The sequence below is a fragment of the Daucus carota genome, chromosome 9 (genome assembly GCF_001625215.2).
Source record: "Daucus carota subsp. sativus chromosome 9, DH1 v3.0, whole genome shotgun sequence".
Taxonomy (NCBI): Eukaryota; Viridiplantae; Streptophyta; class Magnoliopsida; order Apiales; family Apiaceae; genus Daucus; species Daucus carota.
In genome coordinates this window covers 44,706,695-44,727,702 of record NC_030389.2, presented here as the reverse complement: position 1 = coordinate 44,727,702, position 21,008 = coordinate 44,706,695, and the positions used below count along the sequence as shown (strand labels likewise).

General features: G+C 33.4%; 2 protein-coding genes across 6 annotated transcripts; one reads left to right on the top strand and one right to left on the bottom strand.

The window, feature by feature from the left end:
• Nucleotides 1–5,092: 5,092 nt before the first annotated feature.
• LOC108200506 (cyclin-D1-1) lies at nt 5,093–8,773 on the bottom strand. 4 transcript variants are annotated; one of them, XM_017368682.2, is made up of 6 exons: nt 8,393–8,773; nt 8,070–8,159; nt 6,935–7,033; nt 6,629–6,830; nt 6,341–6,483; nt 5,093–6,272 (listed from the first exon to the last, which is right to left on the bottom strand). In XM_017368682.2, exons 1-6 carry the CDS (start codon nt 8,639–8,641, stop codon nt 6,039–6,041), a joined length of 1,017 nt encoding a protein of 338 aa, XP_017224171.1. In that variant the 5' UTR covers nt 8,642–8,773; the 3' UTR covers nt 5,093–6,038. The 4 variants fall into 4 exon arrangements, with proteins under 4 accessions (XP_017224171.1, XP_017224173.1, XP_017224172.1 ...); XM_017368684.2 differs by having other exon boundaries at nt 6,341–6,471; XM_017368683.2 differs by having other exon boundaries at nt 6,935–7,030.
• A 2,863-nt stretch (nt 8,774–11,636) lies between these two features.
• On the top strand, nt 11,637–17,226 carry LOC108200499 (uncharacterized). 2 transcript variants are annotated; one of them, XM_017368671.2, is made up of 10 exons: nt 11,637–11,736; nt 12,200–12,574; nt 13,504–13,662; nt 14,675–14,758; nt 15,424–15,513; nt 15,825–15,917; nt 15,993–16,136; nt 16,465–16,572; nt 16,736–16,787; nt 16,878–17,226. In XM_017368671.2, the coding sequence occupies exons 2-10, from the start codon at nt 12,233–12,235 to the stop codon at nt 16,907–16,909; spliced, it is 1,104 nt and encodes a 367-aa protein (XP_017224160.1). In that variant the 5' UTR covers nt 11,637–11,736; nt 12,200–12,232; the 3' UTR covers nt 16,910–17,226. The 2 variants fall into 2 exon arrangements, with proteins under 2 accessions (XP_017224160.1, XP_017224162.1); XM_017368673.2 differs by having other exon boundaries at nt 11,640–11,736; nt 12,261–12,574; nt 16,878–17,076.
• The last annotated feature ends 3,782 nt before the right edge of the window (nt 17,227–21,008 follow it).

The window sequence follows — 21,008 nt, the reverse complement described above, 5'->3', positions numbered from 1 at the left end:
TATGTATACCCTCACATATGTATTATCATGCACAATTTGATAGTTGAGGATGAACGAGACTTGAATTTGCACATGTACATGATTAAGTGGAAACATCTTCTGCTACTGTCGAAATGGAAAGAAATGGAGATGACGAATTTCAAGATTTTCTTAGTAGATATCGACAAATTAAAGATAAGGAAGCTCATTTTGAACTTCGCAACGCCTTGATCGAGCACATATGGGAAAAGCATGGGAATTCATATAATTAAGTTGTCCTCTTGAATTTATTAATGAATTTATAATTATTTTAGGTCCTTGTTTATTGAACATGTTAAAATTTAAGTACAAATTCAATAATGATATAAATAACTTAAAAAGAGAAAATATTCCATTTAATGTGCAAAAGATTCTTTTTGGTGTAGGATATGGTGTTGATGGGTTGGAGTGAAATTTTGATTTGGTGTAGTTTTCACACCAAATTGGCGTATTTTTCTCACCAAAATGGTGTTATGGGTTGGAGATGATCTTAGGCTTTACTATACGCACTAGGATCCCTACTTTTAAAAATAATTGTTCTGAAAAATTGAAGGAAAAGAGAATGCTAGCTAGCCAGATTGATCGATTTAATCGACACGAGTACACAACTGAGCTCTCGTAAAGTAGGTCTGGTCCTCATCTTATTTTCATAAGAAAAATTAGTTGTTGTTTTTTTATCGACGTGTACATTTCCTCTTTGTTTCAATTATACCGTTATTACCAGTGGCAGATCTGATTATAAAGTTAATGGGGGTCATTTTTTTTGTAAAAATTTTTAAGAGGGGTCACAAAAAAATTAAGGGGGTCAATTTCAATTTTATAACCTAAAAATATGTATAATATTAAAAAATTAAAAATTTAAGGGGGTTCAGTTGCCCCCTCTTGCCCCTTCTAAGATCCGCCTCTGGTTATTACTCACCCTATTTGACAATAATATTTCACCTTTGAAAAAATTAGTATAAATAATACTCAATGGAGTTCTATTTATATTTATTGCGTTGAAAATGGTAGTTAAATAATTATTTGTAATCTAAATATAAATTAAGGATTAATTATTCATATGTGATATAAATTAATTTCCAAAATATAAATCAAAGATTAGTTTTTAGATAATAACGTTGTAAGGACAAGTAGACAATTCGTTTGAGATTAAAAACAAATCTTAAATAAGTATTACAAAACGGAGGAAATACTATATTTTCTACAATTGTTTTAAAAAAATTATCGCTACTAAATAGAAGTAGTCAATCCAGTGTGCAAGCGGAGAGACTCAAAATTTAGTGATCGACAATGTTTTTTATTTTACGTGACAAAATTAATTTATTATATATTTTCTCATAAATAATTGAGACTTATATATTTTTTAGTAATCTATATTTCTCTTTAGTTCTAGAATCTCTAAACCTTTTTTAACGGCCTTCCCACCAAATCAATATACTTATATAAAGGAGAAGCGAGGGACGTGTAGGTGGCGCCTCTCAGATAGCTCCGTTCTATTTTTCTAATTTTTTGGAATTTTTGGGTGAAAGATATAAAAAAAATTGTTTCAGATTCATTGATATGGTATATATCTTGGCATAAATTAATCTGATTCTGTTTCAGATTATTTATGGAATATAATAAATTGAAAGTAGTAGTCTGATTTTATTTCAGATTATTTATGGAATATAGTAGCTTGCAAGTTTTTTAATCTGATTCTATTTCAGATTATTTAATTATGGAAAAGAGTAGCGCACAAGTTTCTCGGCGCCTCTCAGATAGCTCCGTTCTATTTTTCTAATTTTCTGGAATTTTTGGGTGAAAGATATAAAAAAAATTGTTTTAGATTCATTGATATGGTATATATCTTGGCATAAATTAATCTGATTCTGTTTCAGATTATTTATGGAATATAATAAATTGAAAGTAGTAGTCTGATTTTATTTCAGATTATTTATGGAATATAGTAGCTTGCAAGTTTTTTAATCTGATTCTATTTCAGATTATTTAATTATGGAAAAGAGTAGCGCACAAGTTTCTCGGCACCTATAAATACCCTTATAGGTTGTAGGGTTTTGGATCATCTAAACACAACCTACACTGTCTCTCAATATCACAGTTAAGGGTGTGCATTCGGTTCGGTTAACCGAAAACCGAACCGAACCGAATAACCAAAATAATTTCGGTTCGGTTAATTGAAATTTATATTTCGGTTCGGTTTTCGATAGCCAAATTTTCATTTTTCGGTTATCCGGTTTTTTAACCGCGGTTTCATAGAATTTCAGTTTCGGTTAACCGAAATAAATTTCGGTTTCGGTTAACCGAATGCACACCCCTAATTACAATGATATATGTTTGTTGGTGATTCTTTTATAATATTCGTTTTGGTCATCGGACGTATTTGTTGTTGTTTGCAAGCTTACTGTCTGTTTTATTGATGTCATCAGTCAGTATAGTCGTATGCTTTTTATATGCAGGTAGTGGTGTATGTGTCTAAGAAGTAGTGTTTGGAAAAGTTAATGACAATGTTAGTCAAGAACATGATTACTTTTCAAAAAGAAAAACACAATTAAAATTAAGATTCGTCGTGCTTTAAATCGTTAATTACATGTAGAAACTTATTATCATTTTTTCACATATGAATTATAGTCCAATTTTGCAATTTTAAAAATTAATATTGGTATTGCATCGAGATGTTTATAATATAAAATTTATTTTATTTTATAAATATTAATTTTGAATCATTAATATAATCTTTATAAGTCGCCGCAAATTGATTTTATTCTATAAATATTAATTTTGAATCATTAATGTAATTTTTATAGGCCGCCGCAACGCGCGGATTCTTAACTAGTTAAAAGTAGAAAGGACAAAAAGCAGTTTTATATATGGTGTGTATATGACCCAAACCAAATCAATAAGAATGTGGTCGGAGAGTTGGCCTCGTGACCTTGTATTTAACTATATTTAGTTTAATAATAAATATAAAATACCTATTACTTTTTTTTTTTTTACGGATAAAATACCTATTACTTCACCTAAACTTTTGTTTGATACTTCTTTCAAAGGCAGGGTTATATATATCTGATTAAATTATATTATCTGCTGTTGATTACAACACAAACCACATAAAAACACGTTCAGAAAAAAATGGATGAGGTCGTCTAAACTAAAAAGAAAATGAATGTGGGACAAAAATTGTCAATTTTGACTAAAAAACACATGAATGGTTGTATTTTGTAATTTTTCGTGATGCACGATTCAGCTATACAGTAGTTTAGGTTTTGAACAATTACATTTTTGTAACTTTTGTGATGATAAATGTTTTTCAAGATTAATTCACGACAACATGAGAATTTATAGGGAATACTACGAAATTTCAATTGTAAATCAGAAAGATAATAATTTCATGAGTCGGATTCGGAACCTTATAAGCGATTTATAGAATTATCTATCTTTGACGGGCAGTTCTTTGATTGACATAAAGCTTGTTAATCGTATCCCAAGTTCTGATGATGGAGAAAATTGACTCATATTGATTACATTTCTAAAAAATTCCTTGACGAATGAGATTGGGTGAAGAAAAGGGTGATTATTGATATAGATGACTAATGAAGAATGGAGGATGAGGATAGACCGATAGAACATATTCGGTTCATTATTGATTTAAATGACTAATGACATATGGAGGTCGAGGATATCACATATTCGATCCTTTGTCCTTATATTCCTCGCTGAACACTGTAAATACGGAAAATCCTCTTGATAAAGAAGATGAAATATTTAGATATAGGAACGTATCAACATTATTGTAATCAATTATTTTATATTTCAGTTTTACAATTGTAGAAAAGCTCAAAAATAACTACAAACAAGTCGCCAAAAAAGTGTAAGAAGTGATCAGAAGAGGGGCAAGGCAAACATGAATGGTCAGAAATCACGAGAACGCTAGTCAAATGATTGAGCAGGATAGCCTTTCTTTCAGTGCTCGAGGCCCCGGGGCCTTCATATTATACAGTCGCATACAATTTCTCACATTGTTTTAATAAAGCTGATTACATAAAACTAGAGCTGTAAGCGAACCGAACTCGGACGAACTCGGACGAACTCTTATCGAACTCGAACAAAATCTTAACGAACCGAACAATGTTCGATAATTTTATCGAACAAAATTTCATGTCCGAACTCGGTTCGGTAACGAACCGAACCGAACACGAACTGTTCGCGAACATGTCGAACAAAACCGAACACGAACAGTTCACGAACAATGTATATTTTTAAATAATATTTAGGTTATTTTTTAATTATTTTAATGAAAATAATTAACCTAAATATTTTATTTATATATATACAACATATACAATATCAATTTCAAATAATTTTACAATTACAAAATAAAATTAATACCTAAATTATGGATATTATATATTATATTCACATATAATATTATAAATATTTTTATTTATTGTCGAACGAACACGAACTTCTCGAACTCGAACCGAACACGATCTTAACGAACCGAACACGAACCGAGCACCCTAAAAGTTCGGTTCGGTTCGTTAAGCTTATCGAACAGAAAATGTTGTTCGAACTCGTGTTCGGTAAGCTTACCGGACGAGCTTACCGAATTCGAACACGAACCGAACCGAGCGAACTTACCGAACAGTTCGGTTCGTTTACAGCTCTACATAAAACAACTAAGAAAGTTGCGAATTCTTTCATTTTCATCACATGCATGCCTCACTGAGTCACTGGTCCAACTGGATGTAATCTTGTGTTTGTCTTTAATGAAAATTGAGTGGATATATACACCCAAATCACATTCTATCACACTTCAATTTGACCCAAAAAAATTTAATTAATTTTTTAAAATTATTTTGCTGATTTACTGATTACACTTTGATTTGACTAAAAATTCCCGATATATCAAAAAAACCTCTGATAAATTCTCAATATATCAATAAATCCAATTAGTAGATCAACTGATTAATCCTGCTTTCTGATTTTTGCTACCAGGATGGATCATGGATGGTAACAAAATATCAATAAACCATCATTCAGTATTTGAACAGTTAATATTGAGAAGACACCAACACACAAGAAAAAGGCCCCAAAGACCTTTTGTATAATTAGGCCAAAATTTAGCCATCAAAGAGCGACTTTCTCCTCAAAAAGAGAAGTACAATGAACTTTCAAGCTCAAATAATGAAAAAGAAAATGACAAAATACGCGCATAATCACCATGTTACACGCTTAAAACTCGAAAAGTCCAGTATATAGTTAGGACTGTGAGGGGCCATACCTGCCAAAACAACACTCACAATAGCATGTACACACACAAAGCACTCGAAAGAAGTCATGGAGCCATAGCCATCACCTGGTTCTCTCCCTTTTTTCTTCTATTCCAAATCCTTAATAAAATGAAAGCTTCATTGAGGAGTGACAATGATGGTACGGATCAGCAGCCGCTTGACTTTCTGGCACACATACACCGTTCACGTAGCTTGCCCTCCATCTCGGTATAATCATGCAGAATAAATAGGCTTATATGTCAAACATTTAGTATCTTTTCCAAGAATCTTCGGAGGTGAGCAAAAATCAAGCTCATAACCTACGGCGATGTAGGAAAAGTCTTTACCACTGGACTATCCGGTTATGCCTTCAAGTTCATTCTACTCCATATATGACTCCCACTCACTAGTACCATTAATTAAACTAAAATCACACTCTTTTTTCTTCACTTTCATTTTGTACCAAATGAACAAAATGATTCCCATTCCCTTGGGAATCTGCAAAGCCAAAGTCATGTTAATGAATGACTGGCACTGCCCACCCATAACCAAAAAAATTAATGAATCTAGAGCCCTCTCATCATACATGCCTATAAAAGTAATAATCTAAATCACTCACTATCTACTTTTTCGAAATCAAAATCCTCAATTCAATATGAGGACTAATGGTAGGCCTCTTGGACCACCATTATATTTGTCATTTTCTTATTTTCTTATTGTCGATGAAAATTATTATGCTTTCTGTTTCTCCTAGCATGCACCTTGCTCAGATGTTTCCAAGTCATCATGAACCCACAAACTGTTATTTAGTCTCCTCCTTTTGTAAGATGATGCTGCTGAGGAAGAGGAGGATTCCGAGTCACCAAACGACACTTTACTAGCTCGTTTCATGACTCGGATCTGCGGTGACGCTTTTGATCGCTTTCTTAACCGAGTATTCTCTCCGATTCCTTGCACTAGTCGGTAGCAGCTGACAATACTCTCCTGCAAATTAAATGAATAAAGACATACACATTCACAGATTTTAATTAAATCGTGAGAATTTATCTTACTTTTCGAAGTCCTTCACACCATAATTCAGCATGGCCAGCGTTAATATAAGAGAAGTTTGGAATATCATTCGCAGCACAAAGAATAGTAGCAGCAGCTATGCATGATGGCCAATACTCCAAAAAACTGGCCTCTGCAAATATCACTGAATTTCAATGATCATTCGGCATTTGAATACCTCGAGTCAATCATGACTACGTCTCGTAAAAACATTATTAATGTACAATTGTACATGTATGCGGCACTATGAACATTCTGTTGTGTGAAAAACAACAATCCCTGTTAGATACCTTGCATATTCAATAGAATAATATCAGTGGCTCGAGAGATAAGGAAGTCGTTGAAAGTTCCCGCGGAATCAAGTTTGTAAGCAAAGAAGCTGAGAAAGGTGAAAGGAGTGATGGATCTTAGCCTCCAATCAAGAACACCAAGCACAAGAAACTCCATTCTTCTAATAGTTTTCGGCTCAAATAAAAATTTTGCACCTTCAACCTAAACAAACAGCGCTATCTATGCTCAGAAAATGTACTAAAAATGAAGATGTGAGTAATTAATAGTTACCGTCCGTAATTTAAATATTACAGTAAGCAAATTACCTGAAGATCTAGAAGAGAAGGTACCATCGGTTCTTCCATTTTAGCAGCTAATGACAAACAAGCGGTGGATAAGAGTTGCATTGGCCACCCATTTGTCTGCTGAAATTTTTAATTGCACAGTACGACAAAATCCAACAAGTTTAGTATAAAATACTCAATCATCGCATTAAATAATTGAAATAATTACCACATTAAGATATGACAAAGAGACCCATTTGTCTGCTGAAATGTTTAATAACACAATTAAGACAAAATCTAACTAACACAGCTACAAAATTCTGCATACAGCATAATTACACAAGATTATCAAAGAATTATACTGCACTAGGATAAGACAAAGGGACGCTCCTTAATAACACTTTTGCATCAAGGATTCACCTAACATTGTTGATTATCTATTACTAAGGATTTAAACATACCAACATTAGTCAAGAATAAACAACTATTGCGGCCCTCGGGTGTTTTAGCCTTGGACCCTAAACTAAAGCCTTGGCTGACCTTCAAAAATTATCATGACTTTTAGTTAAAAGTCGGTACAAAACTGATTTCGAGCCCCGACTTATTTACCAAATTTAATGTTTCAATGGTTTAGCCCCGAGTGTTTTCGAAATCTTGCTTCCGCCACTGTCTAGCCCTGAAACTTTGACATTAACAGTATAAACGCACAAGGCCGATATCAAGCGAATAAAACCGGACAACTTTTCAATTCAAAAGCATTAACAATAAATTATGCACTTATGATTCATAAACACACACTTGCATACTAGAAATTTGTTAGACCATAGTTTTTAATAGCATTCTTCCACTCATTAAACGACAACACATTTCGTAACTTTATAGAATTAGGCTCCGCTCCTACCTTTCAATCTCCCCAGAAAAAGTCTATATCATCACTAAAAATCAAAACTCTGATCCAATCTTATTACAGAATACTATTACAGTGCCCCGGAAAATGTTCCGAATTTTAGGGCCTTGACCATAGTCCATAAATAGCTCAATTTTTTTCCCTTAATTAAAACATTCTAGACCAACACTGGTTAGAGGCATATATTGAGTAAACATAATGTCATTAACTTTAATTTGATTACAATAAACAAGCTATAATTTTTTTTCTGCTGCTACAATTATTTTTTACCTCGGGCAAACTATGACAGTTGAGGAAACGGTCCATGTAATTGACAGAGAGATACGCTGTTAATGGCTGAAAACCATAATAACGTTGCACCTGCAAATTGCAACACACAAAATTCAGTTATCCAATAAAATGATATCTTCAAGTCTGAGTATTTAAATTTCCGTAATTTATCATCAAAATATTGTTAAAAAACAAAATCAAATATGCTAAATTACTAGAGGGAAAAAAATAAAATTCGATAAGCCCGCTTCCCGACACTTTACGGTTTTAGTAGAATTGATCGCTTAAAATGCGAAAAAAATGAACAAAATTTTTATAATTACCTTTAAAATCCATGCAACAGAAGCTTGTCGAGCAGCTTGATCAACTGATTCCGACTGACTCTTCCGGGCAGAACTGACACCAGGAACATACTTTCTCTCACCCTCTATGAACAAAGCAATGGATTCCTCTATATCCGCCGAAGTTTCAAAGGCCGATGAACACTCCGGCGAGTCTCTAGACAATATCTCGGAGTCCTCACAGCAAAGTAAGTTGGAAAACAAGTCTTCGGTGCATGATAAAGCTGACATGGTTGCGATGATTGTTGTTCATGTTGGTCTCATCTTTATCGGAGTTCTCTTGATTTTCCGGCGAGTTGTCGGAGAAGTGGCCGGAGTGTTTGATGCGGAGGTGCTTGGAAGTTGGAGGGTTTCTTAGCTTTGGTGCTTCTCTGTTGTGTGGGATATAAATACACGTGCATAGTTATTTTTATTTTTCTAATATTTTTTTGCAATGGTGTGAAGAAAAATTATTAGTTAAAATGATGTATAATAATTATTTTCAAAAAAAAATAATGTATAATAATAATTACTGTATTATTTACGGTCAATTAAAATTGTGTTTGTAAACATGCTTATGGCTTTTAGATTCTAAACGATATAATTTGTGTTTAAGTCCTAGAAATTTAAGTTATAATTTAAATATTTCAATTGTAAATAAAAATTAATATAAATTTAAACAAAATTCAAAATATTTTTATAGAATTTGATTTTAGACCAAATTGAATTTAGACCAATCAAAATCACCCAACTACATCAATAAAAATCCACTAAATTTATTGAATTTGATGCTTAGCATCACACTAGACAAACCTAATGAATAATATCACTGATTAATAGAGTTTGTGTAGACACATGATCTCTTAAATTTGATATATGTATATATATCGGCTCGGCTCCACCACGACGAGTCTGACTTGTACAAATTATACAAATTTGTATACTTTTGTTTTGATAAATGAGTTCGTTCAATAATAAAAAATCATATGACATGTATATAAATAATGACGCCATAATTTGTATAATTGAAGTCGATCATATTCTTGTAAATTTGATTTTAGACCGCTGCATCATCATGAGGAGTTTCCCTACCTAATAATAAAAATCAAATTGACACTGCTGTGACACTCGATATCTTATCCTACTTCAGTGAGTTCAAAGAAAGCACGTATAAAATACACTTCCAATTAGCTTATTCAACATGAGTCGATCAATGTATAGAATTGTATATAGTTTTAAAATATTCGTATCTAACTATCGTACATTACTTTACTTTACGATCATATAAGAGTAAAGAGTTGATGCAACTAAACACAAAATAAATATGTAACTAAAATATTTAGACAACGTAATTATATTGATTTTTTTGTGAATAAAATATTTTCCCGATATATAATGACAATAACTTAAGATATACACCCAAAAAATTAAAAGAAAGATATTTAATATAGAAGTTTGTTTATCATTTTATTATTTGATAATTAATGGCGTTCTAGAAAGTCCAAATCTCGAGTCGAATGAATTGACAAAATGCTATGTGAACATTCACATCAAAGACACGATGTGAAAGTCAAGATTATTGGTGACAATTCATACCACAGCTAACAACAATAGAACGAAGAAATAGCAACACAAACATGATTATTTTGCTCCACTTTGCTTGGTTCGTATGCATATCAAACACTTGTGGAAAGGAAATTTCAGTGTGCACAGGGGACTTTGTCAGATAAAAACGGGAAAATCACAAAATATAGTAGTCAGATGTTGTGTCGGAATCAAAATTTGAAATGTGTGGAATTAAAATTTGCGACAATAATTATTTTGTGAAATGTTAATAATTAAAATTTTAAAACAGAAATCCCATCAATATTTTATATTTTTCATACTCTATCGTTAGTTAATCAATTCATCTAAAATTTTTTTTATAAAAAACTCATTAAATTTTATAATTTCTATTAAAATATATTATGATACTCAAAATCCTCCTCTAACTTTGAGAGATTGAAATAATTGGCGGCTTAACATGATGACACTAGACACATAATCTCTATACCTAAATTTGAAATTTTAAAAAAGTAGTCATTTATCATATTAGGGTCATTTGGGCAAATTTAAAAAGAGTGATTTCTTGCTTAAAGTAAAAATTTGGATGAGAAATGAGAAGGTTAATAAAGTGTTTGGAAAAAAAGCAGCTCCAGCTTATTTAAAACAAACAGGCCCATTATCGATTCCCTCTTCTTCGGCAAATCTTTGCATGCATGCATGGAGCCAAAATTATCTTATGACACCGATTAACCCCACGGCCCGTGATAATCACATTGTTATATACCGATAAATTGAGCCCCAGTCGAGGACACCATAAGACATAACCTAACAATAACAAGAAAAATGATGCAAATATGAAACACCAAAATAATGAGAAAATGAGATAATTGGTGGTGCCCTTGTACACCAACAGATCAACTTGTGCAAAAAAACAAGGCATTATAGTATCACATGAAATGCTACAAGCAGCAAATGCCCTAAAAGGTGGGACAATTATGAATTATACACAACACACCTACCATCTTATCAACTTCAATTTTGCATTTTGTTTATATAATCAATTTATCATTCAATATATAACCATCAAATTCATTTTAATTATTATAAATTTTGATAAATATTTTAATCACTTATAAATTTTAACTTATTTTAAACTTCTACTATTTTATACAGGAAACATTTATTTTAAACTCGTTCAAACATATCGGCCACCCTCGTGAGTGCCAAAATAATACCGTGATCGAGTTATTAAAGTTTAGACCTGTAAAGGCTCCAGGGGCCTACTCGATATTTGTTGCCATCTAGCAGGACATTATATGTTTGGATTTATCTACAATATTCCCTTATTTTCCACATTTACTAAGATAGTAGTATATTTTTACTATCTGTTTTGAGCGCAATGTAAATAGATAAAACATAAATTCATATACAAATAAAGAGTTTTGTATTTTCCTGACCAAAGGAAAAAGAAAAGAGTTTTGTATTTTCTTCACTTATGACCCTCACTCACTCATTTTTGCCAAAATTTATATTTTAACTTTTCGAAAAAGATAATTATCAAGCATATATTTTAATGAATCATAACCCATCTTTGAAAGTTAGCCCATTAGGCCATTACACAACTTTCAGACAAGTCCAATAAACATTTGTTCACGGCCTGGTTCAAGCCCAAAACCTCTGCTTTACCTTGGTGTATGTCTAGTGTCTAGTACTCCAGTTCTTAAATCTTGTGTGTATATCTGAACTAAACCCTTTTTGCCCAACCCGACCCGGATCAACCCCAGAATTCTACTTGCTTGTTGGTATGTATGTTTGTATATTCTTGAATAATGCTCTCTGTTATGAACAATTTTAATTGCATGTGTATGTTTGTAATGGTTATAATTGTGTTTTGACTATGATTTTTATCATTTTTTCACTGACATTTGTAAACCCATATGATAATTTGTTTGATTCTAAAGCTAATTAGGTTCTGTTAAGTAAAATTGAGGAGTAACCATGTGATTCTTGGTTGAGTTTATCAAGATTTTAGGATAAAAATCATATCTTTTTTTTTTTAATTAGATAAGTAAAAATCATATCTTTATTGTGATTATGATTTCATTAGCCTGTTGTGTGTGTGTGTGTGTGTGTGAGGGAGGGAGGAGGGAGAGAGAAAGACAGAGAGAGCTACTGTTATATATATGTTATAACAAATGCATGTTATATTTGAGTAAATAAGAAAATGGGTGGATTAGTTTTCATTATAAAGTATTTTTTGTACAGAATTTTCGAGAATCTGGGAAAAGCTACTGTGTAATGAACTGCTTGTTTCATGCCTATTCAGCTACATTGTTATTAAGGAGTAGTCGTTTTGTGTATAAGAGCTCGACTTGTTGGTTTTCAACTATCTCGTTTAAAAGGAGACATGAATATGATGCTTTAAAGTCGGTTAATTTGGATTTTTTGCTGACGAGATTTGGTGTCCGGTGCTACGCTACTCGAAGGGTTAAGGGAAGTAAGTCTAAGTCTGTTTCGGAGAAGGTAGAATTGAAATCGAAGGTAGCGATGGTGAAAGAAGAGTTCTTTGTTGTTCGGAAAGGGGATTTAGTTGGCGTTTACAAGAATTTCAGTGATTGTCAGGCACAAGTCGGATCATCGGTAGATACTCTCCTAAGCATTTTCTTTGAAGTTTTTTCTTTTGTGTCTAATAATAGTTATGATTGATTTATTCCTGTGCAATTATAGTTTTTGAATATGAAATTATTATGGTTTTGGACGAGTTAGGCATCTCCACCTTGACGCGTTCATTTTACTGAACTTTCAATTAAGTTATGATTGGTGCTTGTTATCTTTTACATGGGCAATATGCACAAAGTTAATGCCTGAATGGGTCAATTTAAAAAGTTTAAAGTAACTATTACTCTGCATTGCTAAAAGCTGAGAAGCCGATGGTCTACACTGTAGTCTCTTGTATGGCTTTTCCTTAAGTGTGTAGCATTTATTAATTTTGTTGCGCTTAGGAGTTGGACTTTTATGTGTCCATATTAGTTTATCACATCTCTGCATCATGCCTGTATAATATTTAATTGATACTATTATCCAAGGAGTACAAAATTTCCTTTCGGAGTCATGTCCCCACTGGGTCTTGTTTAATTAAATTTCTGAGAGACCTTGAGCCTTGAGGATCTTCACAAATCCAATTTCTTGGTTTCTCAACTATCAGAAGACAGTTCAGAAATCATGAATCGTTCTGGGGTTCACAGCTGATTGCAACAAAAGCTAGCCCCTTTCAGATATTATTCTCACAAGAATATTTCGTGATCATGCTGAAAGTTGTGCAACTTTTTGGTAGAATCGAGACGAATCACAGATAGCTCTTTGTTTCCTTATTAAATTATTTCTTAAAATAAATATAAACTTTATCAGCATACTCTTCTCATTTAGAATATCCTATAATGTTAGAGAAGGTTCTACTGCGTTGGAATTTATATTACTTGTTAGTTGTTACCATCTCCGTGCAACAAAGATTTTAAAAGTTATGTTTACCTGTCTCAGCCTTAACCTGTATTTGCTTTTCTTTGTCATAGATATGTGATCCTCCTGTCAGTGTGTACAAAGGTCAGGCGATGCCTAAGGATGCAGAAACATATCTTCTCTCTTGTGGGCTAAAAAATGCGCTATATTCCATCCGCGCTGCAGATTTAACTGAAGGACTGTTTGGTACTCTTGTGGCATGCCCTTTTCTGGTAATGTCCTTTATATAAACTTAGCATACATAAATTTCATGATCGGTTTTCTGGAATGAATCAGATACATTTGAACTCTACCTGTTGACGATCATAAGGGGTGTTCTGATGTTAGATAAATGTTGTAAGCGCTTTTGTTTAATTATTGCTGAAGTATTCAATTCCAGTTTCCTTTCTAGTGTCTACGTTACCAGAGTTAAATTGTTATTGAAAATTAAAGGTGACTGGTAAATGCCTCAAAGGTTTTATTTATATATAGAAGCAACAAGTTTTTGCCATTAATTAGGGTTGCAGAAATTATGATCTAGTCCAGTAGAAATTCAGGAGTATGCATGTCGTTTTTTGTCTAACATATTTAACCAAATGTCTAGAGTTTTACGAGTTAATAGTTTTAAGGGAGTGACTTTTTTATTTGGAATTATATGGGTAATTTATCCTTGGAAATAAAGTAGCAATTATGTTCCAAGGGTGATAATATGCCATTTTGGGATTCGTAATATGGATTTTAAAGGTCACATGTTTAGTTGTCCCTGCTTTGTACCGATGTAGTAATTGGTATCAATATATCTACTGAATTTATGAGCATTTGTTTTCATAAATAACTTCTGAAACATTTTGTATATTCCTAATATGTTTCCAGAACATTGTAATTGAACCAAGAGTTAGGTGATTTGATGCTTAATATCCCATTCTTCATTCAGTAGAAGTAGGAGACAGGCAAGCATTCTAAGAAATATATGGAAACATTGTCACAGTTAAAACTATGCCCATGTCTGAACGTCGGATGTTTTCATTGTAATTATGCCGCCATGCTTTGTTATAATTCTTTAGGTCTACAATAGCTGTACATCTGTGATCTGTTTATACATAATCACCACAAAGGCTGAACAAATGAATATTTGTATTTCATTTCTTTTGTTGAGCACATTTGCTCGAAGCAATAAATAAATGAAGGCTCAATTCTTTGCAACTCTTTACTATTCCGTGTTTCAATCTGATTTGTTTGAAGCAGGAACCATCTCAATCCAGAGGAGAAACACCTAGTGATGTGCTTCCGCGAAAGCGATTGCAGGAACTGCTTGGTCCAGAAATTTCAGTATGTTTTGAATGCATCGTTAATATATATATGCAAATATGTTTTTGTCGCAAGATCAATTTGTGCCAAAGAAATAGTATTATTAGGGAGAGAGATGATGACAGGATAGACATCTCTTCAAAAACTTGCATGGATAGAAGAGCTGAGAATAGAATGACATTTGAACTAAATTTTAGACATGTTTTCACAGATATATATACCTTTCTCGATTCCCTTTCTCTGTTCTGTACTATGGTTAATTCCTTCCTATTGCAGAAAATATGGTCATTCTTTCTTTCACCGGTTCTCGCACGAGTTTTATCATATAAAAGTTGCATTCTTCTCATACCCTCACCTATGCATCCTCATGTTACACTTATTATATCTCTTGAAATTCTATTCTTCTCTCTCACCATCACATATACTTCCTATCAATTGGGAAAACACAAAGTACCTGTTTCATATGCAGAGTTGCAAACTTGATTTTGCTGTACTATACGGTCTATACTTTAGTCTCTTAAAATGTCACACCAATGTCTTGACTAAGGTTTTAAAATAGAAATGACTCTATTCAATTGGAGCACAATATATATTTATGTTGGTATAGTCCTCACAAGTCCTTCATACTGATTTATTAATTGTTCTTATCTAAGATTAATCTGATCATCTGCAGTTTACATTTGCAGAAAGAATCTGGGTCTTTATCACTTTCAAATTCTTCCCGAAAGCACCCGAAGTTAGAACAGCATCTCAAAACGGATGTGCTGTTTTCTGGAGTAAGATCATATTGGTTTTATAACTTTTTAGAACTGTAATATGGTTGTATTAAGATATTTTGGTCTCCATTTTTAACTTTTTTGAAGTTTCCCTTTGGCATGTACTCCCGGCAAGTATTTCAAACATTACTCTATGCGTATTTATATTACTCACAGAAACTATGGGTGGAATATTCCATCTGTTTCTGTTAAGTGAATTTAAAATTGACATCTTTTGAGTATAAACCATATATGTGTTTGCATACCAATTTAGTGATATTTAAGTTTGTCAAATCAGCTGTTCTGAAACACTGATATTTTATGACATGTAGCCCTCGTGTATACTTGAATTTGATGGTGCATCGAAAGGAAATCCTGGACAAGCTGGTGCAGGAGTTGTTCTGCGAGCTGATGATGGCACTGTGGTAAAAATTTACCAATTTTTTTGCCTGTCCTGGAATTTACCTGCATAATCTGTATCCTATTGATTTTTCTTACAGATTTGTAGGTTACGTGAAGGTCTGGGTATAGCAACCAATAATGTTGCTGAATATAGAGCTATGATTTTAGGATTGCGATTTGCACTTGAAAAGGGTTTTACAAGTATCCGGGTTGTGGGCGACTCCAAACTGGTCTGTATGCAGGTGAGCTATGAGATATGTTTTTATATTTATTAGTTCAGTGTTGCATTGATTGGGTTCATCCTATTTTTCATTACTTATTTTCTAAACTACCCAAAAGACAAAAGCTGTATATTTATTACTTTCTTATTACAATGTACAAGTTCTTGCTTTAAAATGTAGCCCCCCGCTTGAAGTTTAAATTGTGTTTTGTTTATTTTCCTGGTTTTTGGACGAAATCATACTTAAGATGTGAATGATTAGTAACTTTATATTGTTAAGTAGGCTTGGCCCAGTGTTGTGTTATTTTTTTTCCTGCAAGTTCTGAAATAAAAGATACTGCACGGGACAGGTGCAAGGTTTATGGAAGGTGAAAAATCAGGGCATCTCCAGATGGTTCGAGGAAGCTAAAAAGCTGAAGGACAAGTTTCTCTCTTTTGAGATAACTCACGTTTTGAGGGTAGGTTCTGTAGTTCCTTTAGGTGGGGTTTATCTATGTTTTTCTCTATATAATTCTCGAAACCAATCAGTTGCATATTGTATTCTCTCTCTTGTACTTTAAATTCTGCAATCCGTTACCCCAGTGCTCAATTCTTGGAATAACAATATATGTATTTGCTCAGGACCTGAATTCCGAGGCTGATGCTCAAGCCAACTTGGCAGTTTCACTTGCTGGTGAGGCTTTCTTGTCTGGTAAAACTATACTTGATTTGTTTTTGGTCTTATCAGCCTTGTTAACATATAAAGAACCACTTCTGATTGCAGATGGCCAAGTGCAGGAGGACCCTGGCGAATAGCTTACGGAACTATCCCAAGAATAGGCACCCACAATCTTGCACCTGGAAATTTTCCGGAAGCTTATAGCGATGAATTTTAACAGCAACGCTAGATAGGTGATTTGTTCATCAACCACATGATCCAGGAAATAAATTATATGATTGGTTTTTGATATGAACCAACTTAACATTTTTTGCCAAGTTGATAGCTACCAACTCGGTCTATTTCAGGGTGACATATATTTGTATGTTACTCAAGTTAGTACTGGTGTTTATTTTGTCCAATTGTAAAGTAAAAGCATTTGTCACCAAGCAAATACTGTACTTTTTTCTCACTATTTCCGGCCCTCAATCAGTGTACCCTGATTTAACCGATTAATTTCGTCCAATTTTGTCGACTAATTTTTGATATTTGAAATCTGATTAATCCTTATAAATTTTCTTAATTGAAATTTATATAATAATTTATCAAAATTAAAATATTATATCATTTTAAATCTGAACCATTATGGAATTTATAATATAGTAGATATATATTTGTTAAGAATAAGTGAATAACTAATAAAGTAATAATTAAATATTAAATAATATTTGAATATCAAAATTTCTTCGGCTTTAAATTATAGATGGGGTAGGGGTGTAATTCGGGCCAAGTTTTGAGCCGGGCGTAATTTGGGCCGAAGTTAATCGAGCTGAGCCGGCTCATTTAACTAATCGGGGTAGGGGTGTAATTCGGGCTGAGTTTTGAGCCGGGCGTAATTTGGGCCGAAGTTAATCGAGTCGAGCCGAGCCGGCTCGTTTAACTAATCGAGCCTAAATCCCTACTTGAACTCGACTCGTTTAATTTCAGGAGTCGAGTCGAGCCGGCTCGTTTAATTTTACACTTAATCGAGCCTAAACCTCTACCTGAACTCGGCTCATTTAATTTCACGAGTCGAGTCGAGCCAACTCGTTTAATTAAACGAGCCGGAACCTTTGCCCGATCTCGGCTCGTGTAACTAAACAAGCCGAGTCGAGCCTAGTTAAACGAGTTCGAGCTGGGCGAGCTCACGAGCCGCACGACTCGAATTACAGCTCTACTGCTGGGTCATGAGTTCTAATAAACTCTAGCAAAAACAGGGGTCTTGTGCTGGTTAGACTATACAGCCCCTGGGACTGAATAGTGAATACACCTGTAAGAACTGAAAGAAAGTAATGCTTTTATATTACCAACTATGCAATTCTATATGAGCTATTAATTAGAATTTAATGTCAATATGGTAACTTTCTGATGACACTTAACAAAGTATTGCTCTTATTTATTAATTTAATATTTGCACTTTACCTGATCATTCTGATTCTGTTTGTAGTTGATTATATTAGTCTGTATTGAATAAGGAGTAGTATTGCTTGAGCACTATACTGAGTTCATGCTCTTCACTAGAGACAGACAGCAAGTTGAGCTTATTTAAGTCTGTCACCATTAGTGATGCTGTAGATTAACTTCCAAATAGTAATTTACGTTAAGTAGATTGTAACAGAAGGTACTATTTAAGTAACTGAATGCGATTAACTTGATATAATAGTAGTAATAGTTGCCTGCAGGCTGTGTGATTGCTCTGGTCATTTTATTAAATTGTTTGCTAATATATAACAAAATATTTACACTTTACATGACTCTTCTGCTGTTTATCTTGCAGTTTATTAGTCGTATTGAATAAGGCTTAGCAGTACTTAAGCATTTAAACAGGTTCTAATCATGTTCTTCGATAGAGAAAGACACCAGGTTGAGCTTATTCTAATCTGTCACCGCAACTGAAAGTTCAAATTAATTTCCAAATAGTAATTTACAGAAGTAGTTAGTGACAGAAGGCAAATTTTTATTAGCTGCGGTTAACTTTATTATGACAGTCAGCAATAGATTGATCTTATGTATATGATGTTTCCATCACTAGCCTTAGTTTAGATGTGAGTTGGTTTTGGTTCTTCCTTTAAATATTTGCACTTTACCTGATCATTCAGTTTCATTCGCAGTTCATTATATTAGTCTGTGTTGAACAAAGCGTAGTAGTACTTGAGCATTATACTAAGTTCATGTTCTTCAGTGGAGACAGACTGCTAGTTGAGCTTATTTAGGTCTGTCGCTGTTAGTGATGTTGCAGATTAACTTTCAAATAGTAATTTACAGAAGTAGATTGTAACATTAGACAATCTTTTACTAGTTTGATGTGATGAACTTGATTAAAAATGTTATTGTTACGAGTAACTTGCAGGCAGCCTGATCCCTCTGGCTATTTTATCAAACCGTTTGCTAATTATACTATACGTGATAGTTCAGTTGGCTGGAATTCATCAGTTAAACGGTCTCAGATAGTTTTATCTGGTATACGTATTCTTCATCACTGAATGCTGTTCATGATTTGGCTCTAGCGCAATAATAGATGCATATTGCATATACTGTCGATGTTTCCAACATGAAATAAGTAACCTAAAGAATTACATTTGTCTTTGTACTAGCTTAAAAATGAACGTATGATGTTGAAGGTCGTTCTTGAGGCAAGTCTCAAGTGTCTACTTGATATCCGCTAGGTCACGTGTTCTAATCAACCTGATTTAAATTTGGTTGCATACTTTAGCCAATTTGGTTTCCGTCATGATATCAGAACAATTTTCCTCTTATAAGAATCTAATGAATAATCTGAAAACCTTAGCGATGATATTCAATATGACGGAAACTTACCTAAAACAATAGACTTTCTCATTTTCATTATCATTTCAGATACCTGATAATCAAAGATAAGTCTATTCAACCCCTCTGAATTTTTGTAATCAACGCGTTTGAAAAATTGATCACAAATGAGTGAGTTTTTACCAAATTATGCAGACTTTTAATACAAATGTTGTATCCCCTTTTATCCGCATCCCCATATTTTTGAATTTGCCTAATTCTCGAATCCTGTTACACTTTACATGATTATTCTGTTTCTAATTGCAGTTCAATATATTAGTCTGTGTTGAATAAGCTGTAATTCAAGCATTAGATTAAGTTCATACAATGTTTTTCGACAGAGACAGACACCAAGTTGATCTTATATTAGTCTGTCAACATTACTGGTAATGCAAATTAGCTTCCATATAGTAATTTACACAAGTAGATTGTAACATTAGACAATTGTTTATTAGCTGATGTGATCAACTAGATAAAGTAATAGTAACCTGCAGGCTGCGCGATCATTCTGGCTATTTGTTCAAATCGCTTGCTAATTATACTATACGCGATAGCTAAGTTTCCAGGGACACCTCAGTAAAATGGTCTGAGGTAGTTATCTGGTTCCAGTATTTTAGTAACCATGATGTTTAGTAATGCAAATGAAGTTTACTTCTTGCCCTTACCTGTGTTTTCTTCATAAGTGATCGAATGGCTTTATGCCTTGCCTCTAACACGACGACAAAAGTACAGGGTCGATGTTTCCAACGACTATTTAGTAAGCTAAACTACTAGCAAGTAGTGATACATTTGTGTTCGTGGTCGCTTAGAAAAATGTATGATGTTGAAAAGCGTTCTTGAGATGATTATCAAATTTACGAGTTTGAATCAAATTTTTTTTTAAAGGAGAAGTAAGTTTAAGGTGATGCAGAAGGTGCAGTCGGTGGATAAAATATACGGCCTCTTGGAGGCGTTTGGATGACAAATGAGAATGGAAGTCGGGAATCAGAATGAGAGGCATGAGAATGAGTATCCAGTGAGTGTAAAATGAATGATTTACCCATCAAGTATAACTAAAGGTTCCCATTCCATATCACTGGCTAATCCAAACACACCAACACATTGGTTTGTGATTCCGATTCCCGTTAACCAGACACATTAACCATGAACTAAACGTCCCCTCGTCTTCGGAATAATTATACACTTATAATTAAAGGACTAATTATACACTTAAAATAACTTGATGAAAATGATGGAAGCAGGAACAAATTGCAGTCTACAAACAGCCTGATTCCCATCTCACCTTTTATGTGAAAACCTTGTTAAGAATGATCAAGATGAAGAAATTATACTAACACAACAGACACTCTTATTTTTCATCATCATGACAGTGGACTACACTGAATTATACGAAAATTCTGAAGTTCTGATGCC

Coding starts and splice junctions, on each gene's coding strand:
- LOC108200506 (XM_017368682.2), bottom strand. CDS start 8,641: ATGTCAGCTTTATCATGCACCGAAGACTTGTTTTCCAACTTACTTTGC. Junction 7,034..8,069: donor ACTGTCATAGTTTGCCCGAG/GTAAAAAATAAT, acceptor TAAAAATTTCAG/CAGACAAATGGGTGGCCAAT. Junction 6,484..6,628: donor TATTCTATTGAATATGCAAG/GTATCTAACAGG, acceptor ATTGAAATTCAG/TGATATTTGCAGAGGCCAGT.
- LOC108200499 (XM_017368671.2), top strand. CDS start 12,233: ATGAACTGCTTGTTTCATGCCTATTCAGCTACATTGTTATTAAGGAGT. Junction 15,514..15,824: donor CGGATGTGCTGTTTTCTGGA/GTAAGATCATAT, acceptor TATGACATGTAG/CCCTCGTGTATACTTGAATT. Junction 16,573..16,735: donor AGATAACTCACGTTTTGAGG/GTAGGTTCTGTA, acceptor GTATTTGCTCAG/GACCTGAATTCCGAGGCTGA.